Source organism: Taeniopygia guttata, chromosome 5 (assembly GCF_048771995.1).
Source record: "Taeniopygia guttata chromosome 5, bTaeGut7.mat, whole genome shotgun sequence".
NCBI classification, from domain to species: domain Eukaryota; kingdom Metazoa; phylum Chordata; class Aves; order Passeriformes; family Estrildidae; genus Taeniopygia; species Taeniopygia guttata.
This window is the reverse complement of record NC_133030.1, coordinates 50,464,593-50,491,665: the sequence shown is the minus strand read 5'-3', so window position 1 is coordinate 50,491,665 and position 27,073 is coordinate 50,464,593. Positions and strand designations below refer to the sequence as shown.

Here is a 27,073-nt window from a genome sequence, read left to right as displayed (position 1 = left end):
CCTTATAACAGCAATGGAAACACAACCACGGGCATTTCATAGAGGATGGTCTGGTTTTTGTAGCTAGCTTAAATGTTCTTCAACTGCTGTTTGGTTTTCAATTAAATTCAGTCCTTTAGGATGTTTAAGAATGACCATGTCTGAAAAAACATTCCTATTTTCCTTTCAGGAGAAACTGCAGCAGGGAGTTGGGTGGGAAGGGTTAATTATCTGTGTTGTAGAGAAACATTTCCATCCCGTGGTAGTGTCAAGGTAACAACTGGAGTCAATGGTTGTGAGGGTCTAGGTGAGAATCAACCTAGATGATTCTATGAGTTCATGATTCCTGGGTAAAACAAAGTTTACATTTCATCAATTATGCTTGTTTTCTTTCCATGCTTTCAGTATCATTTGTTTTTCTCATAGAAAATACGTGCACTGGAACCAGAAGGCAGCTTGAAAATGGACTTGATTCTTGTGAAGGCAGATGCTGCTCTTCGCAGCATCAGTGAGGATAAGAAGCATGCGGTACTCTCTAAACTGAAAGACATTAAAGCCTTGTGGGAAGAGACAGCCATATACATTACTCATTGCCACAGGTAAGACAAACACACTCTTGGGTGTGTTGAGGCAGCTATTTCCTCATGCTTTCATAATGTGCTTCCTGCTTCTCTCTGCTCCCTGGATTGTAGATAGCAAATCCCTGCTAATCCCAGTCCCATGAGCATTTTGGGAGAGAGGATCAGTCAGACCTCAGGGCTCTGCCTTCATAACCTGACCCACCCACCCCATGGCCTGGAATGATGAATTTGGTCAGGCATGGGGACCCTATACAGAATATTTCCTCCTCAAAGCAGAGAGGGCCTGGGAAGTGAATCCAAACCCGTGAAGTCAGAGCAAGTTAAAATTGCTGAGAACCTTGTGCGCTGCTTTGAAGGCCTTTTGAAATCGTTGGTCTCCACTGCTCCCATCATCATTTCATCTAACTCCTCTCTCTTGCTCTCCCCAACAGCCGCATTGAGTGGGTCTGGCTGCACTGGAGTGAGTACCTGAAAGCCCAGAATGAGTTTTACACGTGGATTCACAACATGAGGGTGACCTTGGAGCCTGACATTGAGTTGCAGCTTGGCTTAAAGGAGAAGCAGTGGCAGCTGAGCCATGCTCAGGTTTTGCAGAATGATGTCCTAAATCAGTCAGTCCTGCTGGAAAGGCTGCTGGAGGAAGCTGCTTCGTTGTTCAGCAGGATAGGTGACCCCAGTGTTGATGAGGATGCTCAGAAGAAAATGAGGGTGGAATATGAAGGAATCAGACAAGAAGCTCAGGTACACTTATAAATTCAAATTCCTCCCGTCTGTGGTGTTGTTTGCTACTTGTTCCTCCTGTTGTTTACCTCTTGAGTGATGGGGCTTACCTGGAAGGGCTGCAAAACGAATCAGACCTAAGGACCCCTGTTCTTTCAGTCAGTGGACTGTTTGAAACAATTGTCGAGTCCCAAGATGAGCTGTTGTCCTGGGGTGATGTTAATTGGGATGCTCTTACGTGGTGCTTTACAGTGTGTTGCTGTAAAGTAACTGCAGGCTGCTTGCTGTGACCTAGTGAGTACTGCTTTAGGACATCTCTGTATAAAGTTTGAATTGTGCCTCATCTTTCAGCACATTAGTGGTTCATGTATAACCAGATGCAGAGTACCCATTCCAGGAGCCAGGGATTATTACAAGGACACAGCCTTGCTGGAGGAAGTAGCTGCCCTCCCTGCCTGCAGAACTGGGAAACACAGAGGTGGGAGTCAGCTCTGGCCCAACACTTGCTCAGTGGCCACTTCCACTATCTGAAAGATTTTCATGCACACTAATTCTTGCCCAATACCAATCTTCCAGCTTGAACAGTTGTTAGATGGGCTGGTTTAAGACATCCTGCTTCATCTTTTAGTACTGGTGATTTCCTTTCACCCTATTTTTGAGTAAAGATTTCAGAAAATGCTTGTACTTTTAACTTCTAAAACTCAAATAAAGACAGGATTAGACCATGTGGTAAGGCTGAGGGGCAGACATCTGTGGATGGGCAGAAGAATTCAATTTCTTACTAATCAAATCGATAGAAATACTCAAAGGGATATTATATATATATATATAGATACATCTATACCAAACATATAGAAATTAAAACCTACTTTTTGGTCATAGTGGGTTCCAGAATTTCACAGGCTGGAATTACCTGGTGCAAATAGAAATAATTTTGATTACATTGGTTCTGCTGTCTGCCTCTGTTATAATGCTGCCTTTTATTAATTTCCACATCTACACACCAGTCCAAAACTGGACCCTGACAGTGATGGATTCTTTCCCTCCCTGGATGCTGTTGTACAAAGTTAGCTTCAGATCACACTGTAAGAACAACGACATTCAGATGCTTGTTCCATTTCCCTGCTTGCCCCATAGATACATTTTCTCTTTTGGAGTAAAATACCCCAAGCCCCAAAAGTGACCAAAACACCCTATTCTGGCATCTTTTGTGAGTATGTAGTTATACTTTTCTAGCCATAAATATACAACTACTGCTAATGTCTCTCCAAAATCTAGAGTATGTTTGGAAATTCTGTAGCTCCAGCTGCCGCAGAGAAGTCACCAGCAGACTTGGGCCTCAACCTGATTATTTATTTTTAAAGGTAGATCTCTTGATTACAAGGTATCTGGATATACAAATAAGAAGGTTCTTGGGAATTCAGGTGTTGTCTGTCTAGATTGCCATTTGAAATTATCATTCACTCCCTCCTCACCAAAACTGTCTTTGGTTTTGAAGCTGGAGACAGTCATTAGTTATTTTAATAAAGCTGTTCTTTTAGACAAGTAATTTGAATACTCAAAGCCAGAATGTGACCTCTCTGAGACTGGTTTTACATAGTGTGATTTCTCTAACCAACTTGGATATGTGCGGGTGTAAATGAGATCAGGAAGTGGCTCATACTGCTTAGACAAAATATGTCTTTATATTTCCAGCCAACTAGACACTAGAAAAAGCTTTTCTTTGGCATTGGTTATAAATACCACATTTCATAGAAGGATGGAGTGAGAGAATCCAGCTAAGAAATCCCTCTTTCAGGAGGTGTGGAACAAAGAAGGGAGTTGGAAAGCCTTGGATTTTGCAACTGAAGTAAATGAGGAGTTTATTATCTAATGCCAAGGTTACAGGCACCTTGGGAATTGTGTTGGAAAGTATAACACTTGTGAGGGAAGCCCTGCCACCTTTTCCAATGGGCAGGAGGAATGAATGAATGAATGAGAGACAGGAGTTGTAAGGGGATTGCTCTGGCCCCTCACATGATGAGAGGCCAGACTAAATGTGACTTGCAGATCCCAGCTGAATGCCTGAGCGCAGCAGGCTCGCTGGTATTTGTACATTACACTGCTGCTTGAAGAGCATTTTTAGAGCCTGTGCAGTTGTTCAGCTCTATCAGAAGGCAGGCTCTTGGACAGTGTTTCTTAAATGGCTTGCCTGTGATCTTGCTTCTTTGGTATGAACAAATGGCGGGAGGTTTTTTTTTTTCCTTAGTGCCAACATGTGTCTTTAACATTTGCAAATTTTAAAAGCATATCTTTTAATTACGTAGACAGGAATATTTTTAGATGTGGCAGCCATGTCCTACATGCTTTCCCTTGCCCAGAAAATTAAAAATATGTAGAGGTAAATGTTATATGTTTCAACATAAATGATGATTGAAGATGGTAAGAAAAGTTATGATATATCGGACGTTGATATTTAGGAATTATATTAAATACTTCTGAGCACATCAGATTAATTTCATTCTATGTTGTCTCTGTTAACTGAAACCTAGATACTTACAATACTTTGCAAAGGTACCCCAAAGGTAAGACTAAAAGCACCAGGAAGGGCTACAGGAGCTTTGTGTACACAGAGGGATTTAAAGTAGGGACTTCCTTTTCTGCTCTATATTGCCTTCCAGAGGAGGCTTATTTGACTTCACTGACAGTGAAGGGAGCTTAGGGCAGAGGGCTTTCTAAGCCTCTGTCTGCCTTCCTTGAGTACCCAGGGCTGGGCATATTCTGCCCAGACACATCCCTTTCTCTGCAGCCCATGGCAAACCCATTCCTTTCCTGTCTGTGCTGTTATTCTTTACAGGGCCATGTCCTGGCTTTGTGTCTCCTCACCTTGGCCTAGTGAATGTGGATGTTGAGTTTCACACTGTGCTGCTCCCCAAACAGCTAAACTAACAGGAGCAGGTGATACCTTACTTTTCATCATTGGAAAGTTCTCCTGCTTAGCCAACTCTTTGTAAGCCCTTTGTCTGACAACTAGCACAGTCTGTCCAGATCCATGGCATCTATTCCTTGATATCACAGACCAGCAGTCACCCAGACTGCTTATTCCTTTATTCTAGTTGGCCATGGGTAGGTTGTTCTGACTTCCTTTTGAACCCCTCTGTATATCGGCCTAAGATTTTTGAGCTTAACAACATCTCTGCTTTGATATTCTGATTTATGCCTTTTGGAACTTCTGCCAGTAAAATAATCTAATTCCCTGGAGTCAATAAGCTTAGCCTGACTTGAGTCACTTTGTGTGGCCCTTTTACACTGCTGTAAGGTTGTCTTCTTCAGATCCTTGACTTGAGGTCGAAGCATGACTTGTTTAGCCTCTGCAGATTTCAGAATTGACACACAGGGATTTAGCAAGTGAGGTGCTCTGCTGGATACATCTTGGCCACGGAAGTCTGCAGTCATAATTCTACCCTTTGGTTTCATCCAAACCTGTGTATGGCTGGTGCTATTAAAGGTCATGCTCTAATAAACAGGCAGCATTTCATCCTCTGTGGGAAACAACTGTCCCTTAGCTGTTCCTCCTTTGTCCCACAGTAAGTCAACTAACTTGAGGGGAGTCACTCAGGGTTTGCAAAAGTCAGCAGAGACTGAAGTGGCAGTGTGAAAAACAGGCTGGTGGTGTTCCACTTGCAGGGGGGTAGCTTTGTAGTGCACCATGGGCCTACCTTGTCCCAAAGGTGAAGGGAAAGTCCCAGAGGGACTTCCATCCCCAGCACACAGGGGATGCTGCTGGCCTGGCTGACAGAATGGACATGGCTCTGCCACCTCAGGCAGGTTGACAGGTGTGGGGACATCTCCAGAGCCTCACAGGGCCAAGGGAAATGCAAAGGGGACTTTTCAGCTCTACCCATCATTGCAGCTGTCACTCTACTTGCCCTGGAGGGCAGCTGCTCAGGGGCCAGTGCTGTGTCCTGTATTACACAAAATGAAACTTGGACCATTGTCTGGGAGAGCAAAGCGTGCTTTCAAGCATGCTGCAAGCACTAAATGGATTGCACAAGGAATGATTTTTTTACATCTAATATAACCACAGTGTACCTCAATTGCTCTCCATGCCAGCTGGAGAAGGGCAAGGAAAAAATCAGTCTGATTTGGAAGAAGATAATACTTATGTTGACTATTATACTAGTGAAACAACAGAGCAAGTGATTTGTGTCAAAATCAAAAAGGTCTGAACTTGGGCTGGCAAACTGAGGCCAGTCTGAGCAAATGTGACTCTGACTTGTGAGGAGTGCCAGACTGGATCAGCAGGCAGCAACTCATGATGTGCAGGCCCTTGTAAATTCAGCAATTCTTGGTTATAGGCTGCACAGGCAGTAACTTGAAAAATGAAGCCTGCTTTCCATTGGCTTGAATTTGCTTCCAGGGTCTGTGATACCACCACGGAATAGTTTATGACCTGATAAGTAAGTACAAAAGTGCCTGGACTATACAGTTGAAGGTGATGCTCATTTTCAATGCAGTCTGTTTAAATAATGAACAGTTTAAAACAATTTTCATGCCTCTACTGCATTCTTTTTTTTCATTTTGAGAGATAAGGAAGATGTGCTCGTCTTTATTTTTAACCCAAAAGAGGAATGTAACTGCTTGTATCTCAAAGTGAAAATCAGAAACAAACTTCTGTGTCTTTTCTAATGAGAGAGTAGGAAGTTTTTGAAAGAGAAATTCAGCTGACGGGGCTTTGCAGTTTGTGTTCTTGGAGACTTAGACATTGAGAGCCTGCAGTAAAATTCAGACAGGAGCAAGCCTTTGTGTACTTTTGTATTCTGTTTCTCGAGGTAAACTTTGAATTCCTGTGGAGGCCAGGTGTTATGGGGGCTTGTGAAAAGGGAGTCTTGTTTATAAATTCTGGGTTACAAGGTAAAGAGCCAAATAAGCACAGTCCTCACCACTTCTGATGTCTCTTGTTACAGAACAGAGTGAAACTGCTTGAAACAATAACCAAGGAACATGAGCAGTACAGCACCAGTGTCAACCAGTTCCAGTCGTGGCTGAGTGGTGTCACAGAGAGATTAAATTGCTGCATTGGAGAAGCAACCAAGTCTTCAACAGAGGACAAACTAAAAGCACTGAAGGTCTTTGAACAATATAGCTCCTACAAGGAGTTAGAATTGTGTGTTTTTCACATATGAACCCATATGTGTTGCTCAAACCATACAAAGGTGTCCTTGAGAAAAGAATTACACGTACAAAATAGATGGTGATTTTAGCATGGGCTAGGGCAGATGAGTTGTATGAAGTCCTGAAACTGTTTGTATGTATGGTTCTTCCAGTATGAGTCACAAACTGGTCTGGTTTGTTTTTCTTAAAGCCTGAGCTCCAATGGTTATGTGATTCTTCGAGAATCTTGTTTAAATAAATCAGATTTGGCAAACATGATCCAAATAGACCCTAAGGGTTCACAATTTTTGATAGTTTAGAAGTGGTGATGAAAATACCAGTTTTGAGAACAATATCCTTTGCACTCATGCCAATGCTTTTAATGTTTAACTTAAAATCTCTGAGATCCTACTATTAATATATGTCTAGCGCCTGCAGCTCCTGTTCTCTTTGTCAGGGATCTCAGGTAGTAAGCATTAATGAAAACCAATATTTTCAGTATCAATGGCAATTAGTATTACTCAGAAGGCAGACTAACCCTGGCTTCTGGTCACTTGAAAAAAGACATATTTGGAAATAAGAAGTGAAAACCAAAATACGTACAACCAGGAGAGGTGGTCTTTTTTCCTACTAGTTTCAGCTCTTTCCCCAGCTTCCCATTCCTGCAGATAATTTTTATTTAACTTCTTTTTGCAGGAAATTGCCAAAGACATTAGGAGTGGTGGAAAGAAATGGAAGCACCTTGAAAGTCAGTGTGCAGAGGTGATTCAGAATACCTCTCCACTTGGATCTGCAAGACTGAAGGATGAACTTGAAGAGCTTAGAAAAGCCTTGGAGAAGTTGAAACTGCTGAGTAGTGAGGAGGAGGAAAGATTGCTCAAGATCCAACAGTCTGAAAGTGCCTATGAGTCCCAAGCCAGACAATTAGAAGCAGACATCCAGCAGCTGAGGAAAGATCTACAGAGACTAGAAAATGACCTGGATCCTGGGGAAGGAGAAAAGACTGAAGATGAGTTTGTAACTCTGTGGAAAAAATGCAATGTAAGTTGTTATCCTTCGTGTGGAGGATCAAGCGTAGCTGTAGACTGAACATGCATAGTCACATCCAAAAGATACCTGTCCCATTGGTTAGAGATGATAAGGAAATAGAGATGAGTGTGTGTGAAGCACACTGAGGAAAATGTGACTGCCAACAATGGAATCAACTGCCCCAGCCTTCATCTTACACTGCACAGAAGGAGCAGGCTTGGAGGATGCGCTGGAGTTTGTGCCTAGAGTTCAAAGGGATCATATGCAAAAAGAGCACAATACAGAGCAAACAACACAATTTGCTCCACTTAAAAAGAAGCAGGAAATTAATGCCTCACTGACTATATATATACACAGACACAAGTGCATTCACAGACACAAGTACACATATTTCTGAGGTATTTGGTAAGACCATTGCTATGTCATATCCATCATCTCTGTAAAAGAGGCACCTCTCTTCCTTTACTAGCAGACACATCATCAGTACTAAGAAGTTCCAAGATTGTAGCAATCCAATATTTACACCAAAACCAATCTGCTGCAAAAATGAGTGTGGAAAGAACTGTCACACATTAAGTAGATAAGAATCTTTACTACTCGTTTTCTCTTGAGGGCTGGTTTTGCATTTGTTATCAGTTCTCAAAATGCCTTTCATTGCTGTGTGTATGTCTAGGGCTATTCAGGACTAACTGGGAAAAGTATATGCAAAAAGGATCAAAAAAATTCAGACTGGTTCAATCCAGCTACATTTGCATGGGTTTTAGTTGGTTTTGTTTCCCTGAGTCACCCTAGAATTAACATTCTCTATATGTGAGTCTCTGAGAAAGATCTGTTGAGGCTTTTAAACAGATGCTTTTAAGACTGCTCCAAAAATGCAGCTCATGTTATATACTGCAATCAGTGAACTGAAACCCTGTTTGGGATTCACTCTGTTCAAACAGTGAACCCTGCAGATCAGATGCAGAGGCTGGGTAGTGTTAGGGAAGGAGAGAGAGCCTGCTGAAAAAAAAGCCTGTTGCTGAGAATGTTTTCTGTCTTAGCAAAGACCATATTCCTTTTAACCAGGAAAAAAGCCACTGAAAGGGGATTTGTGATACCCTGAGACACAGCCTTACTTCTTATTTCATATGCCAGACACTACATAAGGTGTGATCTGTTCATTATTTTTATAATTAAGGCAACAAGAGCAGCTCTGGCTGCAGAAGAGTCAAAGATTGAGAGGCTGAAGGCTCAGCTTAAGGAGCTGCTACGGTTTTCCCAAGATGTGCAGCCACACGCTGAGAGTGTTGTCTCTGCAATACAGCAGTATCAAAGGTACTGGGAAGTCTGATTATGGTGGGCAGCTGGGGGGAATCTTCCCTCAGGAATTGTCAGGGGCCTAGGGAAAAAAAAGTGATATGCAATTCAATTGTATGTGATGGGTAGAAAAAAAAAAACTTTTGATAATTACATCTGCCTCTATTTTTCAAAAGCTGTAATTTTAGCCATTTGCTAGGAACTGGAGGCTCCTGGTCATTTTCAAGCAATGATCTTACATCATTAAGGTTGTGTATGGTTTGAAGAAAATTAGATTGTTGGCAGCTAATTTGATCGAATTAGCATTTTATAATAATAATTTATGTATTTTGCTTGCCTGTCATGCTAGCAACTAGAAAATCAGGACAGGAGCTGTGGTAGTAAACGGTTCAGAAGAATTATGGCCCTCCCTTTTTGAGTTTGTTGCTGTGACTCACCAGCCTTAGCAATTATTTGGCAGAGTTTATTCCCCTTCTCCTGGCAGCTTATATGCATGTTCCTGTTTTCAACTTGCCTTGGGTTGGAAACTCTGAAAGTTTAGCCTCTCCCAGACTTCAGTGTTTCCGTTTCCAGGCTGCCTGGAATCAGGAAGTAAAGAAGCTGCAGCAAATTTTGCAAACTAGAAGAAAGGATCATTTTTTAAGGGAAAAAAGAAGGTCAGTTCTTTTCCTGTATCCCAGCTTATTTCCTTCTGTGCACGGTATGCTGTCCTGCTGGAAGGGTTATAGGTCATTGTGAGAGGATTTCAGTTTAAAAGCTAGCAAGTAAACAAAGTTGAGAGAGGAGCAAAGAAGGCAGGAGACTTGCCTCTGAGTAGAAAATGGCAGCTGCTTCTTTGCCAGCTTCTCTTAAAGCTTTTTTGGGAAATCTGGCAGCTTCCCACTGAGCCTGTCAGGGGCAGCAGAGCAAATGGCAGAGGATGTGTTAAGTCAGAACTTTCTATTTGCACAACTTTTGGCTTCTGCAAACTTTCCTTTGTTTAGCCCCGTCATGGCCCAGTGACACAGGTAAGATTGTTGTTTCTGGTTTTATGGAAAAGCAGTATTGATCCTGACTGGCATTGCTCTCACCTGCTTGTCTTATGAGTTTGCAAGATACTGTTGCCCTGTGAGCATAAAGTTTGGGCTGCATTTTGCCAAATCAGGCACTATTCTGCAAACTGGGAGGTCAGGCAATTTGAGAAAAACAGGAGGCAGCCGCATGGGGTGTGTCACTGCTGGGCCTTGTCTCTTGGCTGTGTTTGGGCTGTGTTCTTTTTTAGAGAAGCCTGGATATTCATTGAAGATTTGCTGATTTAATTTTTTTTTCCCAGTAATAGAGCTGTGTATGTATGTTGATACAAATACATAAATAAAAAGGGGTTTTTTATCAGAATCACCTCTATGTACTAATATAAATTCAAGTGATTCTGCAAAATTTAAAATAATTGTATCTGAAAAAATTTTTTTTCTCTTTTTGTGTTAACATCAAGTTATCAAAGACTTTTTAATGTAATTTTTTTAAGAAAAAAACCCTTGTTTTTTACAGGCAACTGCAGTTACATTCTAATCACTCATGATTTGTTCCTCCCATGAGTTAGTGAGACTGCTCCAATAACATGCTTTGTTAAATCACTCTGGTGACAGCAGCCAAGAAAGATCATATACATACAAGGGAAGACTGCTGGCTACTAGAAAAAGCAAAGTAGCTCCTGATACACAGCTGCACAAAAGACAAATGTGTCCTACAACATCTAAATAAAGTTTGTCAGATGTCTCTGACTGACAGAGCAGCTGTTAGTGCGCAGCAGCAGGCTCAGGCAGTAAAACAGACTGAGGCTTTTGTGTTGTCTATGGTTTACACCCCAGTATTGTGTTAATTCATGCCTTGAAGAATAGAATGTTTGGGCTTGGATTTCTTCATAATCCTTCTCTTGGTTGTCACTTTATCCTTACAGTGTTAGAAGCAAGACTTCTAAAATGAGCGCTGATACAGAAACCCAGCTGTGGAGACTCATCCAAAATCCCCTGCAAAGTTTTGCACAGTGGAAGCCGTCGGTCCAGATGCTGCTGGAGACTTCAGAGCCAGAACTGGCTCACATTGAGGTAGCAAAGCTGCTGCTAAGTTCAGAAATGTGGGTTTGACCAAGCCTGCAGGCAGCAGCAGCTGGAAGGTCCTGCCAGTGTGGCAGGAAAACCCACAGTGGGGATGGAGCTCTTTGCTTGGCTCCAGCTGTAGCACTCTGTCTTATTTCTGCCTTCCATTTGGTTAACTGGAGTTGTCAGCTGAGCAGGCTGCAGAAAGTGCTAGATATCTTTAACAATAATGATAATATTGTTTAACATTAACCCAGATCTCCCTGGATAGGAAGTTTGTGGAGTCTTTTAAAGAATTATGTGGTACTATAGATGCGGGATTAAAATGCACAATTAGTGCATGTGCCCAGCAAGGTGTGTTTGTTACTTTGTCATCCCTGTGATCTCCAGAATAAATGTGTCTGTGAACAGGGATGGAATTTATCCTCAGGATGAGCATTCAAGCTGTCCTTTCTGTTGGTTGTTTAGGCCTCTCCTCTGCACAGACAACTCTTTCCATAAGTACAGCTTACCTTCTTTCTGTTCACAAAATGGATGCAGCCCTGGTGCCTCTAGCATTATCAGGAAGGTTTTTCCTTTAACTGGGCTCTGTCCAGGTACCTTCTGTTACCCCTTGTTGCTCCAGCATGCTGTTTCTACTTGACTTTGTCATACTGCTTTGGTTGTGTGACTTGTGTGAGAATAATATTGTTATATGATTTTTTTTTTTTTGTATGATTTCACTGGAATAACTTTTCTCCTCCAGGCTGCTCTAGCTGAAAGCTCCCATTTCAAAGAGAAGTTGATGACGTTACAGCTAAAGAAAGATATGCTAAACAATGTCCTTGGTGAGGAAAAAGCACAGTCTTTTCTTCAAGAAGTAGCTGAAGCTTCAAAGGAGAGAGAAGTTCTACACAAAAATCTGCTGCAAAGGAAGAGCAAACTCCAGGTGAACTACAAAACCCATATACTGTCTTTGCCTGTGATAAAGACAAAGATGAAGTCTTTACTAAGCCAGTTTTATACATATAAATTTAGTACTAATCCCTTTTCCTAGGTTGATCAAATATTCAAATAAATATGTTGTCTGTTTTATAGTGTAGCTCAGTGTTTGTTCTGAATGTGAAGGAGATATTGACAAAACATAATGCCAAGGGTTATAGGTTGAATTCTGGACCTGTTTTCTTATTTCTCCATCTAGAATTTGATATTGCAACATAAGAACTTTGATGCTGGTTTTGCACCATTGCAGAAGAAATTATCTGCCATCAAAGCCAAATTAGATCTGGAGAAGGAACCACAGCCTGACCTCTTGGGTAAAAAGACACAACTCCAGAGACTTCAGGTACATTACGGTATTGTTTGGCTATGTTGTCCTCAGCTAACTGTGGTTCCTGTTCATATTTTCTTAGCATTGGGAATTCAGTACCTTCCCCCTTGATTGTGTGTTGGATAATTTCATTTGGTCCAGTTTATAGCACGAATGAATGAAATTAAAGCAGTGCAGATGAAGCACTGGCAAACTGAGCTTGAGGGAAGGAAGAAGCAGCTGGAAGCCGTTGGTGGTACACCTTCTTGGGCTAGTTTAATTGCTAAAGACAGTGTATCCTGACACTTCCCACTAGCAGTGAAACTGCACAAGATAGATTGGTTCAGGTTAACTTCCTCAGAAGAGTTGCCATTGTTCCACTTCCTTCTGTAGCCTCCTCTTTCTGCTGTTTGCTTTGTCACTTAGCTGTGACAAATGCTGGATTTACTCCATGGCTGATTCAGCTGTCCAAGATAAGAAAAATATAATGGGAAAAGATTATAATTTTTTGTTTAGTGTTTTGAAATGGTTCAGCAAAGGGTCCAACATGCAGTAGAGCCTGTTCAGTGCATACAGTGGGATTACATACCTGGGAGAGGGGACAGAGAAGCAGGAGGAGAAGGAGAGGGGATGTGACTGCCATGGTGAGCTGTGATGGTTCACCTGTACTGTGGCACTTCATCCTTGGTGACCACAGGGGTGTTGTCACCACAGTTCTTTGCTGGTTATACTATGGCTCCTTTGGCACGTCTCAGCAACTTATCTTCTTTGTTACCTCCCAGTAACATGTAAAGGACATCCAACTATTTTTTTCAGAAAAATTTACTCCTAGGCATCAAAGCAATTCATTTTCTTAATGACAGTGGTTGTTGTTGGGTGTTTTTCTCCTCACACTGTCAAATGAATCTACCTTTGGTATACGTTTTTGAAAGTCCATGCCATACGTAGCACACTGCACATATGGAATCTGTCTTTTGCTCTGCAGATGATCCAAGATGACTTGGCAGAGCTTGCAATTCACATGGAGGAGGTAGAGAAGCTTGTTCAGTCAAACACCACACACAGGCATGAAATGAACCAACTTTCATCTGACTCTCAGGCCCTGAAGAGATCACTGGAGGTAACATAAGTTTTTAGTTGCCAGGGGAGTTGTCAGTTGCTTCTATTAAAAAATATTTTAAAACATCTTTGAGGATATGACATTACATGCTTTGAGTGACAGATATTTTCATTTCAGGGAAAGAAAGCACTGAATTCTTAAGACTTTGATAACTCTTCCAGGTTTCTCTGATTATCTCTAATGTGATCTCCCTTGGGGAGAGGATGCCATCCACATGGATTTTATGCCTATATAAACTGTTTCTGGAGTGGACCTGAGATTTCTGACCAGAAAAACTCATATTTTCATGGTGGTGCTTGCACTTCACAGATTGTCGGAGAGGGACTTTGTACCAAAGTGTTTGGGGGTTTTATGGATTTGTGACCTAAAAGTTAATGAGAGAAAAGTGCTGTGATTGCACAAATACATGCTTTGTCCTGAAGCACTTTTTAGCTTGCAAACATACCTATAAAATGACCCTCAGAGCAATCTCAGAAGATTGTCAGAAGAAGAGCTCATAAAGTTACCTTAGCTATGCAGCTCACTTAAAACGACATGTGTTAAAGTGTTACCTGAACATGCACTATGAATTCTAGTTTGTTTCAATCATCCCATTTACCACGGAACTGAATTTTTGCCAAACAAGTCTGTACAATCATTTGTGATTCAGGGAGTGTAAGATGTACTTGATATTGACTGGGGCACAAAAACCCTGGGTTTTTTGTATATTCTCTATTCCCTGAGAAGGAAGGGAGCTATTCTAGTTCTTAATACCCCACCGTGTGGTTGAATTCAGGCCTGCAGGAGCTTGGAGGTGTTTTCCCCACCACTGATGCTAAAAGGATAGGTTTTTAATAGCTGCTTTTTTCCTTTTTGCCCATGAGGTTCTGTGCCCATCATAGTGTTAGAGCCAGTAAAGAAAGTGCTTTTGGTCTGTCTTTGGTTGCTGACATATTTTTATCATTTTTAGATGATGATACAGCAGAGTGAAGACCATGTTCAGAAGCATTGGGCATATAATGACAAACTGTCTGACCTCCAGCAGTGGATCTCAGTAACCAGGGAGAAGATTGACTCCTGCCAGGATGCTGATGGAGAGCAGAACACCGAGGGCAGGCTGGAAGACTTGGAGGTGAGAAAAGCATCTTAGTTTAGCATGTTAATTATTTCCTTTGCAGCATTCAGACATTAAGAGTGGGGGTTTCTAGTGAGGATTTCCTGGTTCAGGAGAGTAATGATGTGTGTTTCTACTTCAATAAATGTTGGCTGCTGTTGCCTGTCTTCTTTGCCCTGTGTTGTGGGATGTGGGGCCATGTAACAGACAAGAGTAGTCAAAATGAGTAAGCAGTGTTGAGATGGATAAATTATTATCCATCTGTGGTGGTCTGTTCCTGTCAGGGTGCTCTCTCTGAACAATACCTGCCTTTGCCTGTGTGTACCCATCAGTATATTGAAGATTCCTGCCATTTTAGCTGGCCTTCTACTTGTTGAACTGAGCTGTTCCAAAGCTGCCAGCTTTTTCCTGTGTAGCAGTACTTTGCATGTTAAATTCACTCTAGTAGGATACTTCAGCTGGCAGCTGTTGCCTTCATGTGGGTAACCAAAATCTTTCATGGGAAGGCTACAGAAGGGGGTGTGTTGACAGCTTGCACCCTCAAAGTCCCCCCATCAGCTCTTTGACCTATGTTGGCTCTTTGGAAGCATCCACAGCATATTTTTTTCCCTCTCGGTATGTTCTAGCTAGAGCAAACAAAACCAGCATAGTCCTGGACTGAACATGGCCTTCAGTCTGACATAGCCTCCACTTTACCCAGGATACCTTGGAGTAATTGTCAGGGCTTTGCATTTCAGAGATTGCTGGCTGAGTTTCCAGATAAGGAGGTCCAGCTGCACCTTGTGGAAACTCATGGCCAGTTGGTCATGGAGAATTCTCCAGAGGAGAGTGCCCATGTCCAGGCAGAGCTGGATCAGCTGAAGGAGTCATGGAAATCACTGAAGGAGATGGCAATTGGGTAAGTGTTCATGTAGGTCTTCCTTATGTCCCTTCAACAGGGTTCTTTTTACTGCAGTAAGAACAGACACACTTGAGGTCTGTGCTCTGAAAGTGAGCAGCCATACCACAAATGCTAGAAGTAAGATGGGATTTTATTTAATTGTTTGTAAACTGAAAATCATGACTTTTAAGAAAACCTTGTTAAGATCCTGTGAACCACAATGTCTGTGAATCTTCCTTTACCTCATGTTGGAGTAGGCAGTGTCTTATCACCTGGCTCACTCTTGCACTGCCAGTCTGTGTCAGAGGAGATTTGTCATAGCCTGGGTGACCTGTGCTGCTCTGCCTCATCTTCCTGTTCTCCTTGGAGATGCCTCCAAGGAGTATCTGCAATGGGATTTGTGCCTTTTACAAACCTGCAGAAGTATAAGCAGAGCTAAAAATCTTCTCTTTAGCTGGGAAATGAAGATTTAATTTGTTTTGCCTCCACTGTGTAGTGTTGAAATGCTGCTCATATTTTGTATTCTGTATTCATATTTAATGATGTGCTGCATGTATGATTGTATTCATACACACTGTCAGAATAGACAGAAAAAATGAATTACAAAATTGAGGAAGATCTAATTGTACTGCCTTCTGTAACCAGAAAGAAAGGTACATTGCCAAGGTATTATTTTTAGGCCCCTAAATAAAAGAAAACAAAACACTTGGAAATGTTAGAACTAGAGTCCTGGTGCAGCTGTGAGACACTCTGGTTGGGAATAACTTCAACAGTAATAGTGTTATTAGTATTAACAATGATATAGTAATAACAACAATAGTGCTGTTTCCCCAGAGCTGTCTCCCATGGCCCCAGTCAAAATGTAGATGTCCACTGCACTGATATCTCTGGTTTTGTGTTTTCAAGCCTCCTCAAAAAGTGGCAGTTAACTAGACCAGGGGCTGACATGAAGAAAAGAGCATTTGTGGACAGCAGATGGATGTCTAGACCTGCTTTCCACCTTTTTGATGTCGATCCCAACCATAAGCAGGTGAGGTGGGGACTCTGTGGCTGCCTTCATATCAGCTTCACAAGAGCAGTTTGATTGCCTTCATCTGATATTGTGGGTTACAAAGTTGGAGGTAAAGATTTCACAGTCAGGCCTTCAGAGGAAAGGTCTGACATAACAGTAAGGCCTTTTTTGTTCCTGTTGTTCTGTATCCTAGGAGAAGATGGGAGAAGGGCAAAGTGCAAGCAGCCACTTGAAGCTCCTACATGACTTTGAAGAGTGGCTACAAGGAGAAAACACTGAACTGACCAAAATTCTTGCTAGGACTCCATCTTCCACAGAGGATATTAAGGCACACCAGAGCAAACTTGAGGTTAGTTTTCAGGGGGTGAATGGAGAAAAATACTGCAATAAGTGTGAATTCTTTCAGAATTAAAAAACCCAAACAACAGCAAAACCCAGAACCACTCCACCTACCAACCAAAAACCCACCATCCCCCAAAAAACCCCCCCAAAAAATCCTCAAGAACAAATAGACAAAAAATTCAAATACTATTCTCTCTGCTTTATGAGACTCTAGAGTAGATGAAGCTCAAGAATTTAGGATAAATTTCATCCTTTCTACTAGGAAGGGTCTGCCAGAACTAACAGAGAAGGGAACACCTGGCATTTAACTGTTGGGCTGGACATTCCCAGTATGGTATGGCAAATGTGTTCATTAAAAGAAGCTGATTAAAATCAGTGTCAAATCAGTGTTTGGTCTCACTCTTCCTGTTTAGTATAGTCAAATGCCATAGCAATTTGTTAGATTTGTTGGATTGTTAGAAACTAAACACAAGAGTATCCAAGGCTACAGGAGTCCTGCAGGTGAGTTTCATATTGTTTCAGGCCAAAAAAACAATAACAAAAATAAATGTGCTATTGCATAGCCACTATTTTTTCAAATGCTGATTTAAAAAGTGGGGCCTTCCTGAATTGCTGCTGACCCTTGTTTTTGCCTTTAGGAGCTGCAGTCTCGTGTGCCTCATGGTCAATGTCTCTTTGAGGACCTCCTTCATCTTCATCCGGTGGTTGGAAGTTCTGAAGACCTGGAGGACCTGCGTTACCGATGGATGCTCTACAAAGCCACGCTGAGAGAGTCCCTGAGCTCACCGGTAAGGGACAGCACACAGAGCACAGCTGCTGAGCTCTGCCATGGCTCTTTGTGCTTACTTCACACTGCTAGCCTCACTTCAGCAGTATTCATGTGTGTCTGCTTCATTAAGAGTTGTGTGCTTTTTCCCTTGGTATGCTATGCTCAAAATATTTCTCGAGATGGAAGTTTTAAACCAGAATAGTAAATGGCAAAGAGGCATGCAGCTGGGATCTGAGAGGTGTTTGTGTGTGTGAATACTTTGGTTCTGGGCACATGGATTCTATTTTTTGCCGTTTCTCCACACAGCATTCTCCATAGAGTTATTTTTTGGCAGTTCCTGCAGTAAGACTATATTCACTGTTCATTATTATGTCTCCTGCTGTGAGACAGAATAGTCATTCTCTGAACTGATTCAAAGTAACTGCTCAGAAGGACCTAGTCCCTTCTGAAACTGTCCTTATAGGTTAATTATTTGAATGAAATAAAGAAGAGGCATTTTAATGCAAAAACCAAATTATTAAAGAAGTTACAAAGTTGTTATATAAGGGTGCCATGCTAAGCATAGCAGAATTCATCATCATATATAAGATATTCCAGGGCATGCTAAAGATACTCCCATGTTCTTTGCATAAACATATATAATTATTAATTAATATTTTTCTAGCTTAACTACTCACATCATCTGAGCAGCTTCAAGATACCATAATCAAAATATTAGAATTTACATGTTTGCATCTGGTACTTTCTGTATGCAAGTGCATTCAAACTTGAACACCTAAAATTTGAGACATTTTAAAATTTTCTGCATTGAGAAACCTTTTATTGAAATACAAAGCTTTTTTAGAATATGAATCTTCTAAAATGCATGGAAAGTAAGCAGGAATTTTTTTTAATAAAGAGCATATTTCTGTGTTTGCCATTGATTGTAATGACTCGTGGTTTGTTAAGCAAAACCTTCTGTAGTATTGACATAGTCAATAGGTGTCAGTAAAGTCAAAGCTATTGCTGGGAGAACTGCTCATTTGATTCAAGTAGTCAAGAACCTAAAAACATGTCATCTTTCTGCCTAATCTTGTTAAAAAGCCTATTAAAAAAATCTCCTGGTGGCTTACTCTGTCTAGGTGACCATGAATATGAAAGAAACATCCCCTGTGTGGTGAATATTCATTTACAGGCTCTTCTGGGATCTTAACTTCATGCTTTTTTTTTTTTTTTTTTTTTTTTTTTTTTTTATACAGAGTGCTGGATCTTTGGAGGAACCAGACAGATTCAGAAAGGCAAGACAGTTTCTTATTATTAAGTTAAAAAATGTTTGATCAGACATTTTGCAGAAAATGGTTTTAAATTTTTCTCAAGATTCCTGAAATCAATTTGCTTATTAAGAGCCACTCTTAAAGAATTTGTTGATTTTCTCCAGTTTTCTAAATGGAAAAATATTCCAGAGTTTTTACTCTTGAACTAGGCTTACTGTATCTCTAGAAGCTAAATATCCATCTGCTGGGAGCAGAGGGAAACTCAGTTTTTATACATCTACATGCTATATGAATTGAATTCATTTTTCAAAAGAGACTAAGGAAGAGCCAGAATATCTCTCTAAAGGATTTAGTGGTTAAGTGCTTAAAATAATTTTTAAAATGGGACTTCTAATTCTTTAGACACTTCTGAAAAAAAAATGCTTTGGATCAATCAGCCCACCTTCTTTCTAATGCAGAAAGCCAGAAAAAGTCAAGAGATTTGTCTAATGCTATTAGACTAAATCCTTATTCTAAGCAGCAGAATTCCTCCTGTGATGGATTTTCTTTTTGAAGCGATGACATAAGAAACAGAAGCAGTACAAGAGATGATAAGGAGAAGCTGAAAGAAAACAAAATACTGCCAGTTTCTTATTAAACCAAGCAGCACTTTGGATCCCATTTTCATAAACTCAGCAAATTTTTCTGTCACAATTTGCTTTGTTTATAGATGCTGTTCTACTTTGTACTGTCATCTCACTTTCAATTTGTTTTTAGAATAAATAGAATAAGGCTTTATTTACCTAACACAAAGGAGGTTGGATGAATAATGTGTTGCAGGATCATAATCACATAGTCATTTTAAGGTAAATCAAACCCTTGATTTCTCCTGGTGCAACACCTATGTAGAAGAGACCAATATTTAAAGGGTGCTGTACAGTGCACTTCAAGCATGGCCAGAAATCAAGACTTTCCTCATTCTGTAGAGACATTCCTCTAATACTCAAATGTGGAGTAGCAGCTCAAATATTTTTACCCAAAAATAGCAAAGTATTGATCAGTTTTAAGGCAGTTTTCACACCTTTCTCAATAGTTTTGGCTGCAGTTCAGCCTTGCTGAAGACCCCCAAAGACTTTCTGTTCTTGCCTGTCTGGCTCAGCATTAATTGCTTCAGCCAGTAAGGTCACCAGAATTTTTCAGGCTGGAAAAACAGTATGACATTTTAATACTTGGTGTAGAGGCAGCCAAACATTTAGTACTGCTTCTTTTCCCTAGAAGAGGCTCACAGGGATATTCCAGAAGACTGACCAAGGAATTCTCTGATTTCATGTTGTTTGGTTGGGTCAATCTGTTTGTAGGAAAAAACAAAACAAAAGCTTTAGGCATAAGCATGTCTCCACTACAGTTAGATCCATTTTTAATTTATCTGCCTTGCCTGCCTTGGGGTACGTGGTATTTTTTCACCCTTAAATTCTCCAAATTAGACTAAAGTCTTCAGTTAATTTTCAAAGATACTGGTTTAACATAATGTCAGGCAGCAAACATTTCTCAATTAGGCCTACAGCAAGGGCACAAAGAAACTCCACTCTGAGAGTTTTTAATAGCTGCTGAACACAAAGAGAAGCAGCTCAGGGTGGAAAGGACTGAAGAACTAAAATACCTCATAAGCGTGAGGAAAATGGCTCCCATTGCACTAACAAGTGATTTGCAGTTTCCCTTCAGCTAGTGCAGATGTTGCTGTAACTTATACCCTGCTCACTTCAGTGGGATTTCGCTGACCTCAGGGCTTTTATTCTCTGTTTAAACAGTAACACCGCAGCAAGAATCCAAGTGCTGGAAGCAGAAGTATCTTTTTTTTTTTTTTTTCATTCAGGTTTTATCAGAATGTGAAACAGTGTTGCCATAAGATTTTTGAGCATCACTTAAGAGAGCCAGAAAATAATGTTGATCCCTTTTGGGTGTATCACTGTTTGGCCTAAGAAAAGATGAAAACCAGGCCAGCTGCAGAATTCTAGGCTATGCAGTTTATTTTAAATTCAGATTTAACACCTAAAATGTGGCTAGAAACGAAAGAAAGATTAAGCAAAATATTTTTGTGTGCATGAATATCTTTTCAAAGCTATGGTAAAGGAAGCCAACTACCTTGAAGAGAATGGCTGATCTCAGAAGTTGGTATCTGCAGGAAGTACAGATGGCTGCATCACTGTGCTTGCAACAACCAGTGAGTTTGCATAAAATAGGATCAGGTTACCTCTGATTTGTCAGCTCTCTCATGCTTTTAAGTCACACAGAATCAGCAGAAATGGCAGAAGTTGAGGTATTTTTGGATCGCTCTCTGCTCTTTGCAGCATGAGGTCCCCAGTGACTCTGCTTGTCTCTCCTGGTGGAGCTGTGAATGTTTTGCAGCAGCAGCAGCAGATCAGCGTGGAGAGAGGGAAGACCCAGCTTCAACCATTCTCATTCAATTGCCTTCTTATTTTATTCCATTTCTAGCCTACGTGGCCAAATGTTGGGCAGAATGAGCCTGTTCCATGTATAGTAATGTGCTTTTCTTCCTGATCATTCATCCATTGCTGAGGACATGCCCCTGCCACTGGTGCCCTTAGGAGCAGAACAGCCTACTGATTGTGATGTGACTGACTTCTTGTTGATTAACAAAAAACAGTTGCAGGAAATTGCACTGGCTGCAGTGAATTTTTAGCAGGTGCCAGTGACAGCCAATGTAGATGGCTATTTCTGCAGGGTACCTAGCACACTCAAGAACATAATCAAGCAAGTGCTCAGTAATAACTATGATAAATGTTACTTTCAAAGGTTGGCTCCCAGCTACCTGAAAATATTCCATGAGCATTCTTAGCGTAAATAGGAAGTCGAAGGCTCATTATTTACAGGTCTAGGTAGCGCTGTTTGATTTATTTTCTCAAGTTCTCAGAGTAATTACTTCCGTGCTAAACAAACAATCTGGATTTATTGTTTGTACAAACAAAATAATTAGAATTCATTACAGCATTGGTGAGCTAATTGCTTCCTTTGAGATTCTGCTAAGAGTAATCTCCTGTAACGTACAGACAGGAGGAACATGTAATTTAATCTTATTTAGAGACACCATTGATCTGGAGTCAATCAAATTAATGCAGTCATTCAGGAAACTGCAAAGCAAGAGCTGCCACAGATTGCCAGGAAGAAAACAGCACTGTGGTCTGCTCTGCCCAAGTGCAGATATGATGGGAGTTCCTCATGGCAGAAAAGCACAGCATTCTGTGTTAGTGCCTGTGGTAGTGGTGCCTCTACTAAATGTGTGTGGCCCATTTGTTTCCTCAGGTCCTGCTAGGTGTTACCCACTTGAAATCTTTGGTACAATTACTGTCTCAGTAAAATGAAAAAGACTTATTAAAAGGTATCTTTTCCTCAGGTTTTAATACCTCCTTTACAGATAAAGATAATATCTCTCCATTTTTTTTCCATCGCTCTGCCTATAAGCATGTGCTTACCTGTTTTGGGAATTATACCATGACCCAAACACAGGATGAAGGGCATCTTAGCATTAAAAATTAGCAGATAAATTTATTTTCTCCCTGATGTTGGCTCAGAAAGGAAACTTAGTCAATAAAAAAAACAAAAAACGCCATTCCAGAAAAACCTCCAGAAAAATCCTGGCTGCCCATTCAGTCTAAACTCAGTCCAAGGCAGCAACATCTCCTTTCTTTTCCAGCAGGCTCACAAACTTCCCTTCACATTCCTGCACCTGGGAATCTCCCTGCCTGTGTGCTCTTAGGTTTCATGTCATTTTCCAATTTACATTACAGTGTCCTCAAATATATATCTAGGGCTCTTTGTTTGTTGTTTATCTGGTCCTGCCACACCTGTGCCTTGCCAGTGCTCTCTGCCTGCAGCAGTGCTGGTGCAAGGACGGGCCATCCTGCTTCCCAGGACACCTGGTTCTCCCTTTCTTTCCATGCTCATGTGGTATTCGTTAAGCAGGAGGTTGGTGCTCCCTGCTTCATGTGAAGAGAGGTGTCCTTTAACTGCCTGCTGGGTTGTGAAGTATATGCAGATTTTCACCAAAGAGATAGCTTAGCTTAGAATGATTTTCTCAGCAGAAAAAAATGTATGTCTTAAATTAAAGGTAAAGAGACAGAGAAATTTGTTGAGCAATAGCAGAATGCAACCAATTTTCAGTATATACCTGAAAAATGTTGTAACACAACTGTAAAAGGCACTGTAAGAAAAGCACTTCTAATCATTGCCTCTAATTTTTATACCTATTATTTATTTAAAAGACATCACATTTTTGAAGTATTTCAATAAAATGCAAATATATTTAAATTATATCTAGTGACTGCCGAAGTTTAAGAAAAGTTTGATTGACTTGAGAGAAGTCACTGGCAAAGCAGCTGGAAATATACATTGTTGACACGATAAACAAGATTTTGATGTCAGTAATTTCGTCTGCAAGTTCCAGAACATTTTGTCTTTCTTTCAGTTTTTATTCTTTCTGTGCTTATTTTAATTAGTTTATTTCAACTTGCAAGGACGAATGGAAGTTGGAAATTGGGAGAAGTTGTTTTACTTGCCTGCCTTCCTGAATATAGAAGACTAAGGTCTTTTTCTGCTTGCTTAGGTCTGAAGAACTCTAGAAATCAGTGCTGCTTTAACAGTAGCACTGTTAGCTGTTAGTAGGCTGTAGCTCTTGTCCTGTGATATGCTCCTCCTGGAAGTATGTTGTGCTGTATATGCACACAGAAGTTAACCTTTATAAATCCATTTGTGCCACAGTAGCTTATGGCACAGTGCTTAGTTCTAAGTGACTTTGCAGCAGAAATTCTGACATACCCACCATATGTAGCTGCTGAAACCTCAAATACGAACTGCTGGCTTGTTTTCTATTTCTTTTAAATGAAGCCTCCAGGAAAGATTCTAGATTATCCCCCAGCCATGTTGAGGTACTCCAGAATCTGCCCTAAGGAAGAAAACAGTCATTATACTTACCTATTTACATGCATATGCTTATGCACTTCAGAATTGAACATTAGGGTTGCAAAGTCGAACAGTCTGAAGATGGAAAACATCTGAGCTAAAATTGTTTGCATGGCTGCAGTTAACCTCTCTTCAGCATTCTGGTTCATTCTGGTAGCTCTCTATGCAAAGGAGAATGATAAGCACAGGGATCAGTGGGGTCCCAGGCCTCCCTTACTCATTCCTCACTGCTGGTTGCCTACCCTGAGTGCTTTTAGGAAAATCAGCTCTGAACTCAGGGTCTCGCTGTCCTTTTGCAGAGGCCACGTAACCTCTAATCAGCAGAGGCTGATCTTAGTTCCTGCTATGGTTTATGGAATTATGCTTTGCCCAAGAGCATGTTGGATGCTCTGTTCCATGGTGACAGTATCCAACTCCCCTAAATTATTTCCTTCTTGAGAAGGCCAGCTGTGATTTGCAATGTGTTGTTTATCTTGGAGAGAGACATTCACGGCTCTGAGTTGAGAACTGATGAGAAGCCCAACTCCAAGCAATCTCACACTGAGGTAAAACTCGGGTAAAACTCATTTGCTTTGGTTTGAGAGAGCAGCCTGTGGTCCCCCTGGAACTGATCTCTTCTTGTTGTCAGTAACCTGCCTCTGTGAGTGACAGCTGAGGAAGTACCCAGTGGGATCTCAAGTGGCAGAAACACGGGACCTCTCAGAGGCAAAATGCCACTGATAAGGCAGCTGCTTCACCAGAACAAGTGGTGGTGCTTAGTACTCCTATCCAGGCATACTCCTCTCCAGGATGAAAGGAATGTATGGCAAGCTGTTGTTTCAGCCTTCCTGGCAGCTCTAGTTATTCTCAGAGGAATAATGAAGTGGTAGAATCCTTACCTGTGTAGGTGATCCTTTCCAAGTCCTATCTGTTCTTCGTGTTAAGAAGTTCTTCCTCTGTCCCTAATGCTGTAGTTTGAGCCCAATATGTTGTGACCTTCCCACTGTGGAGGTAGGCCTGGATTCATCCTGCTTATGCATTTAATTTAGGGTTTCACATTACTGTGAATTGTGCTGAGAGTGGAGATGATGGTTGACTCTCCATGTTTTGTAGGATAGACTAGGAGCTAGGGTCAAAGCTAACGCGAAGGATTTGTTCTTCCTGCCAGCTGGAACTCCTTGCTAAAGAGCATTGAGGGATTCTGTATAGTTTGTGTAGGTTTGGGGGAACTGGACAGTATCTGGAAGATTCCCTAAATGTTAAACAGATGAACAAGCCCTATGAGGCTCAGGACACTGCCTGAGCTGAAAGTAGCTGGAGGATGAGAATATTAAGGAGAAATTATTTATGCTTGCCTTACTGCCTATGCATCTGTGCCAACTGCTGTAGAATAGAGGATACTTGGGCTGGGTACAGCCCTGGCACAAAGTGGCATAGCTGCTGGTGTCTGTGTGCAGTGACTGTAGGACACTGAGACACTGGTCTCTTTATCCCTAGGTAGAGCAGGAGTTTTCATGCAGCAGTGCATTTCTCAGGAAATACTCTGAGGTAAGAGGAATAAATCCAGACTAAATATTTTTTCTCTGCTGGATCACTGACTCAGTGGTGCAGGTATGATTTTTGTCAGGCACGCTGGTGACATACAAGCAGCAGCAAAACCCCGCTAATGAGGTTGGTATAAGATGCTATATTGCTCTGCTCTCTCAAATAGCTAGATTAACTGTGTGTTTTCTTATATCCTGGAATGTGGTCAATAGCAAACCAGGGGGGGCACTGATTTTTAGTAAAACACTTCAGCAATTTATACAGGAATATTATGTAGCAAGTTCTGAAGTGCTTTTCTGCTGTTTCCCATCCAAGTGATTTTTCACGGTGCGTTTGGTCAGGAGTTATTAACTGCAAACAGATTTCACTTCTGAGGACTCCCTCGATCTAAACCCATGCTTGTCATTCAAATGCCCCAACATGAATCAAGTACAAATGTGAATTTTCACAGCCAGTGCAGTTCATTTGGAGCAAGCATGCATTTAGCATTACACAAAACACAGCCGTCCACCCCTTGACAGTCCTTGCTTGTCCTGGTATTTTGAGGGAGAAGGGGGAGGACATTTATTCCTGATGGTGAACTTTAAAAGTATATTTTCCTTTTAAATGCCAACCTATTCCTTTTCCATGTGGGTTTCAAAAATATCTCTGACACTTTGGCTCAATACCCAGGTATTCCAACTGTTATTCTAAGATGGTGGAAATTAAAATTCTGTTGACTTCACTGGAGCTTTGCCAGTTTTTCTCAGAGGAAGATTTGATTTCAGAATGTTTAGTGGAGCCTATATCTGATACATTCACTGCAGGCACTGTGGGTGTTGGGTGGTAGCTGTACTGATGCCAGTAGCTGGAGTGACTGGGAAAGGGAAATTCCACTCTGTAGCAAGGGTTGTGGCTCCAACCTTCTATCTTTCTTATTATCAACTTTCCATCTCATATGAATGATATATTCAAACTGTCTCTTGCAAAGGTAAAACTGTGTTAAGATGTCCTTTTCTAACCTTGAGCAATGTGCTAAAGGGTTGGAAGTGTGTCCTGACTCCAGGACCCTGATCACTTTGAGTCCAATAGAGCAGAGGTTTGTACTTTGGCCTCCTGAATTTCCTGTTGGGGCCATGGTCTCAGGCACTACATCCTGAAAGCATCTCTTTTTCACATCACTGATCTAAAAGAGTAAAATTGATCTTGACTGGTCATGACTTAGTAAAATTGAAGTGCTGGTTTTTTTCATACTCAGAAAGGGAGTCAGTGCCTCAAACTTTCCATTCTTTGTCCAAATGTATCATCTTTCCTATTAAAATTTACAGTGTTTCCTTCATTTTTTTTATCCTTTAACACCTCTCATGTTTACACCAAAAAAAAAAAAACCCCAAAAAACCCACAAAAAACCCACAAATAAGCAAAAAAACCCCAACCCCCAAAACCACAAAAACCACCCAAAAAGCCCCACCAATTGTTCCTGCAAGCACAAAGCAGTAGAACTAATGTAGTTTTCATGTCACAACAACTTGGGCATATAACTAATGAATCCATTTGTAAGATACCTGCTGACCTCCACAGACAAGTAGTTCCTGATCCTGACTTTATTTAGTTGTTCCTGTGCATAATCTCACTGCAGACACTGAAATTAATGATAAATTTCCTGTGGATTTCAGTGTGTACAGGTTGAGGCCCTCATTTATTAAGGGTTTATCATTGCAAATTTGCTGAAAACACCAAACTCTCACAGCTCCTGTGGGCCTCATTTTCAGTCCTGCGGAGGCATCATAATACCACGTTTGCTATAGCTGAGTCATTCCCATGACAACAAATGGAGTCTAAAATACAACATTCTGACCTTGCTGTGTGATCAAACAAAACAGAGAAGCTGGGCATTGAAGACAAAAGTTAATTGAACATATAAACCCAGCAAGCAGGTGGGAGAGAAGATAAAGACAAAATATTTCTCCTTCTCTGAAGTTCTGCCCGAGGTAACTGTCTTTCCACAGATTTTTCTAATGTTAGGATATGCTGTGGTTAGCCT

At 41.1% G+C, this 27,073-nt stretch overlaps 1 protein-coding gene across 4 annotated transcripts in view; it reads left to right on the top strand.

The window, feature by feature from the left end:
• The window catches only part of SYNE3 (spectrin repeat containing nuclear envelope family member 3), a 64,763-nt gene that overhangs the window by 23,798 nt on the left and 13,892 nt on the right, over positions 1-27,073 (top strand). For all 4 annotated transcript variants that reach the window (XM_030274925.4, XM_030274924.4, XM_030274923.4 and 1 more), the window contains exons 3-17: positions 406-578; positions 992-1,301; positions 6,227-6,388; positions 7,110-7,454; positions 8,620-8,756; positions 10,675-10,822; positions 11,559-11,741; positions 11,994-12,137; positions 13,087-13,221; positions 14,171-14,332; positions 15,052-15,212; positions 16,101-16,224; positions 16,400-16,555; positions 17,187-17,336; positions 18,556-18,594. In XM_030274925.4, coding sequence (XP_030130785.3) covers positions 406-578; positions 992-1,301; positions 6,227-6,388; positions 7,110-7,454; positions 8,620-8,756; positions 10,675-10,822; positions 11,559-11,741; positions 11,994-12,137; positions 13,087-13,221; positions 14,171-14,332; positions 15,052-15,212; positions 16,101-16,224; positions 16,400-16,555; positions 17,187-17,336; positions 18,556-18,594 — 2,529 coding nt within the window. The remainder of the gene's footprint in view (positions 1-405; positions 579-991; positions 1,302-6,226; positions 6,389-7,109; positions 7,455-8,619; positions 8,757-10,674; positions 10,823-11,558; positions 11,742-11,993; positions 12,138-13,086; positions 13,222-14,170; positions 14,333-15,051; positions 15,213-16,100; positions 16,225-16,399; positions 16,556-17,186; positions 17,337-18,555; positions 18,595-27,073) is intronic.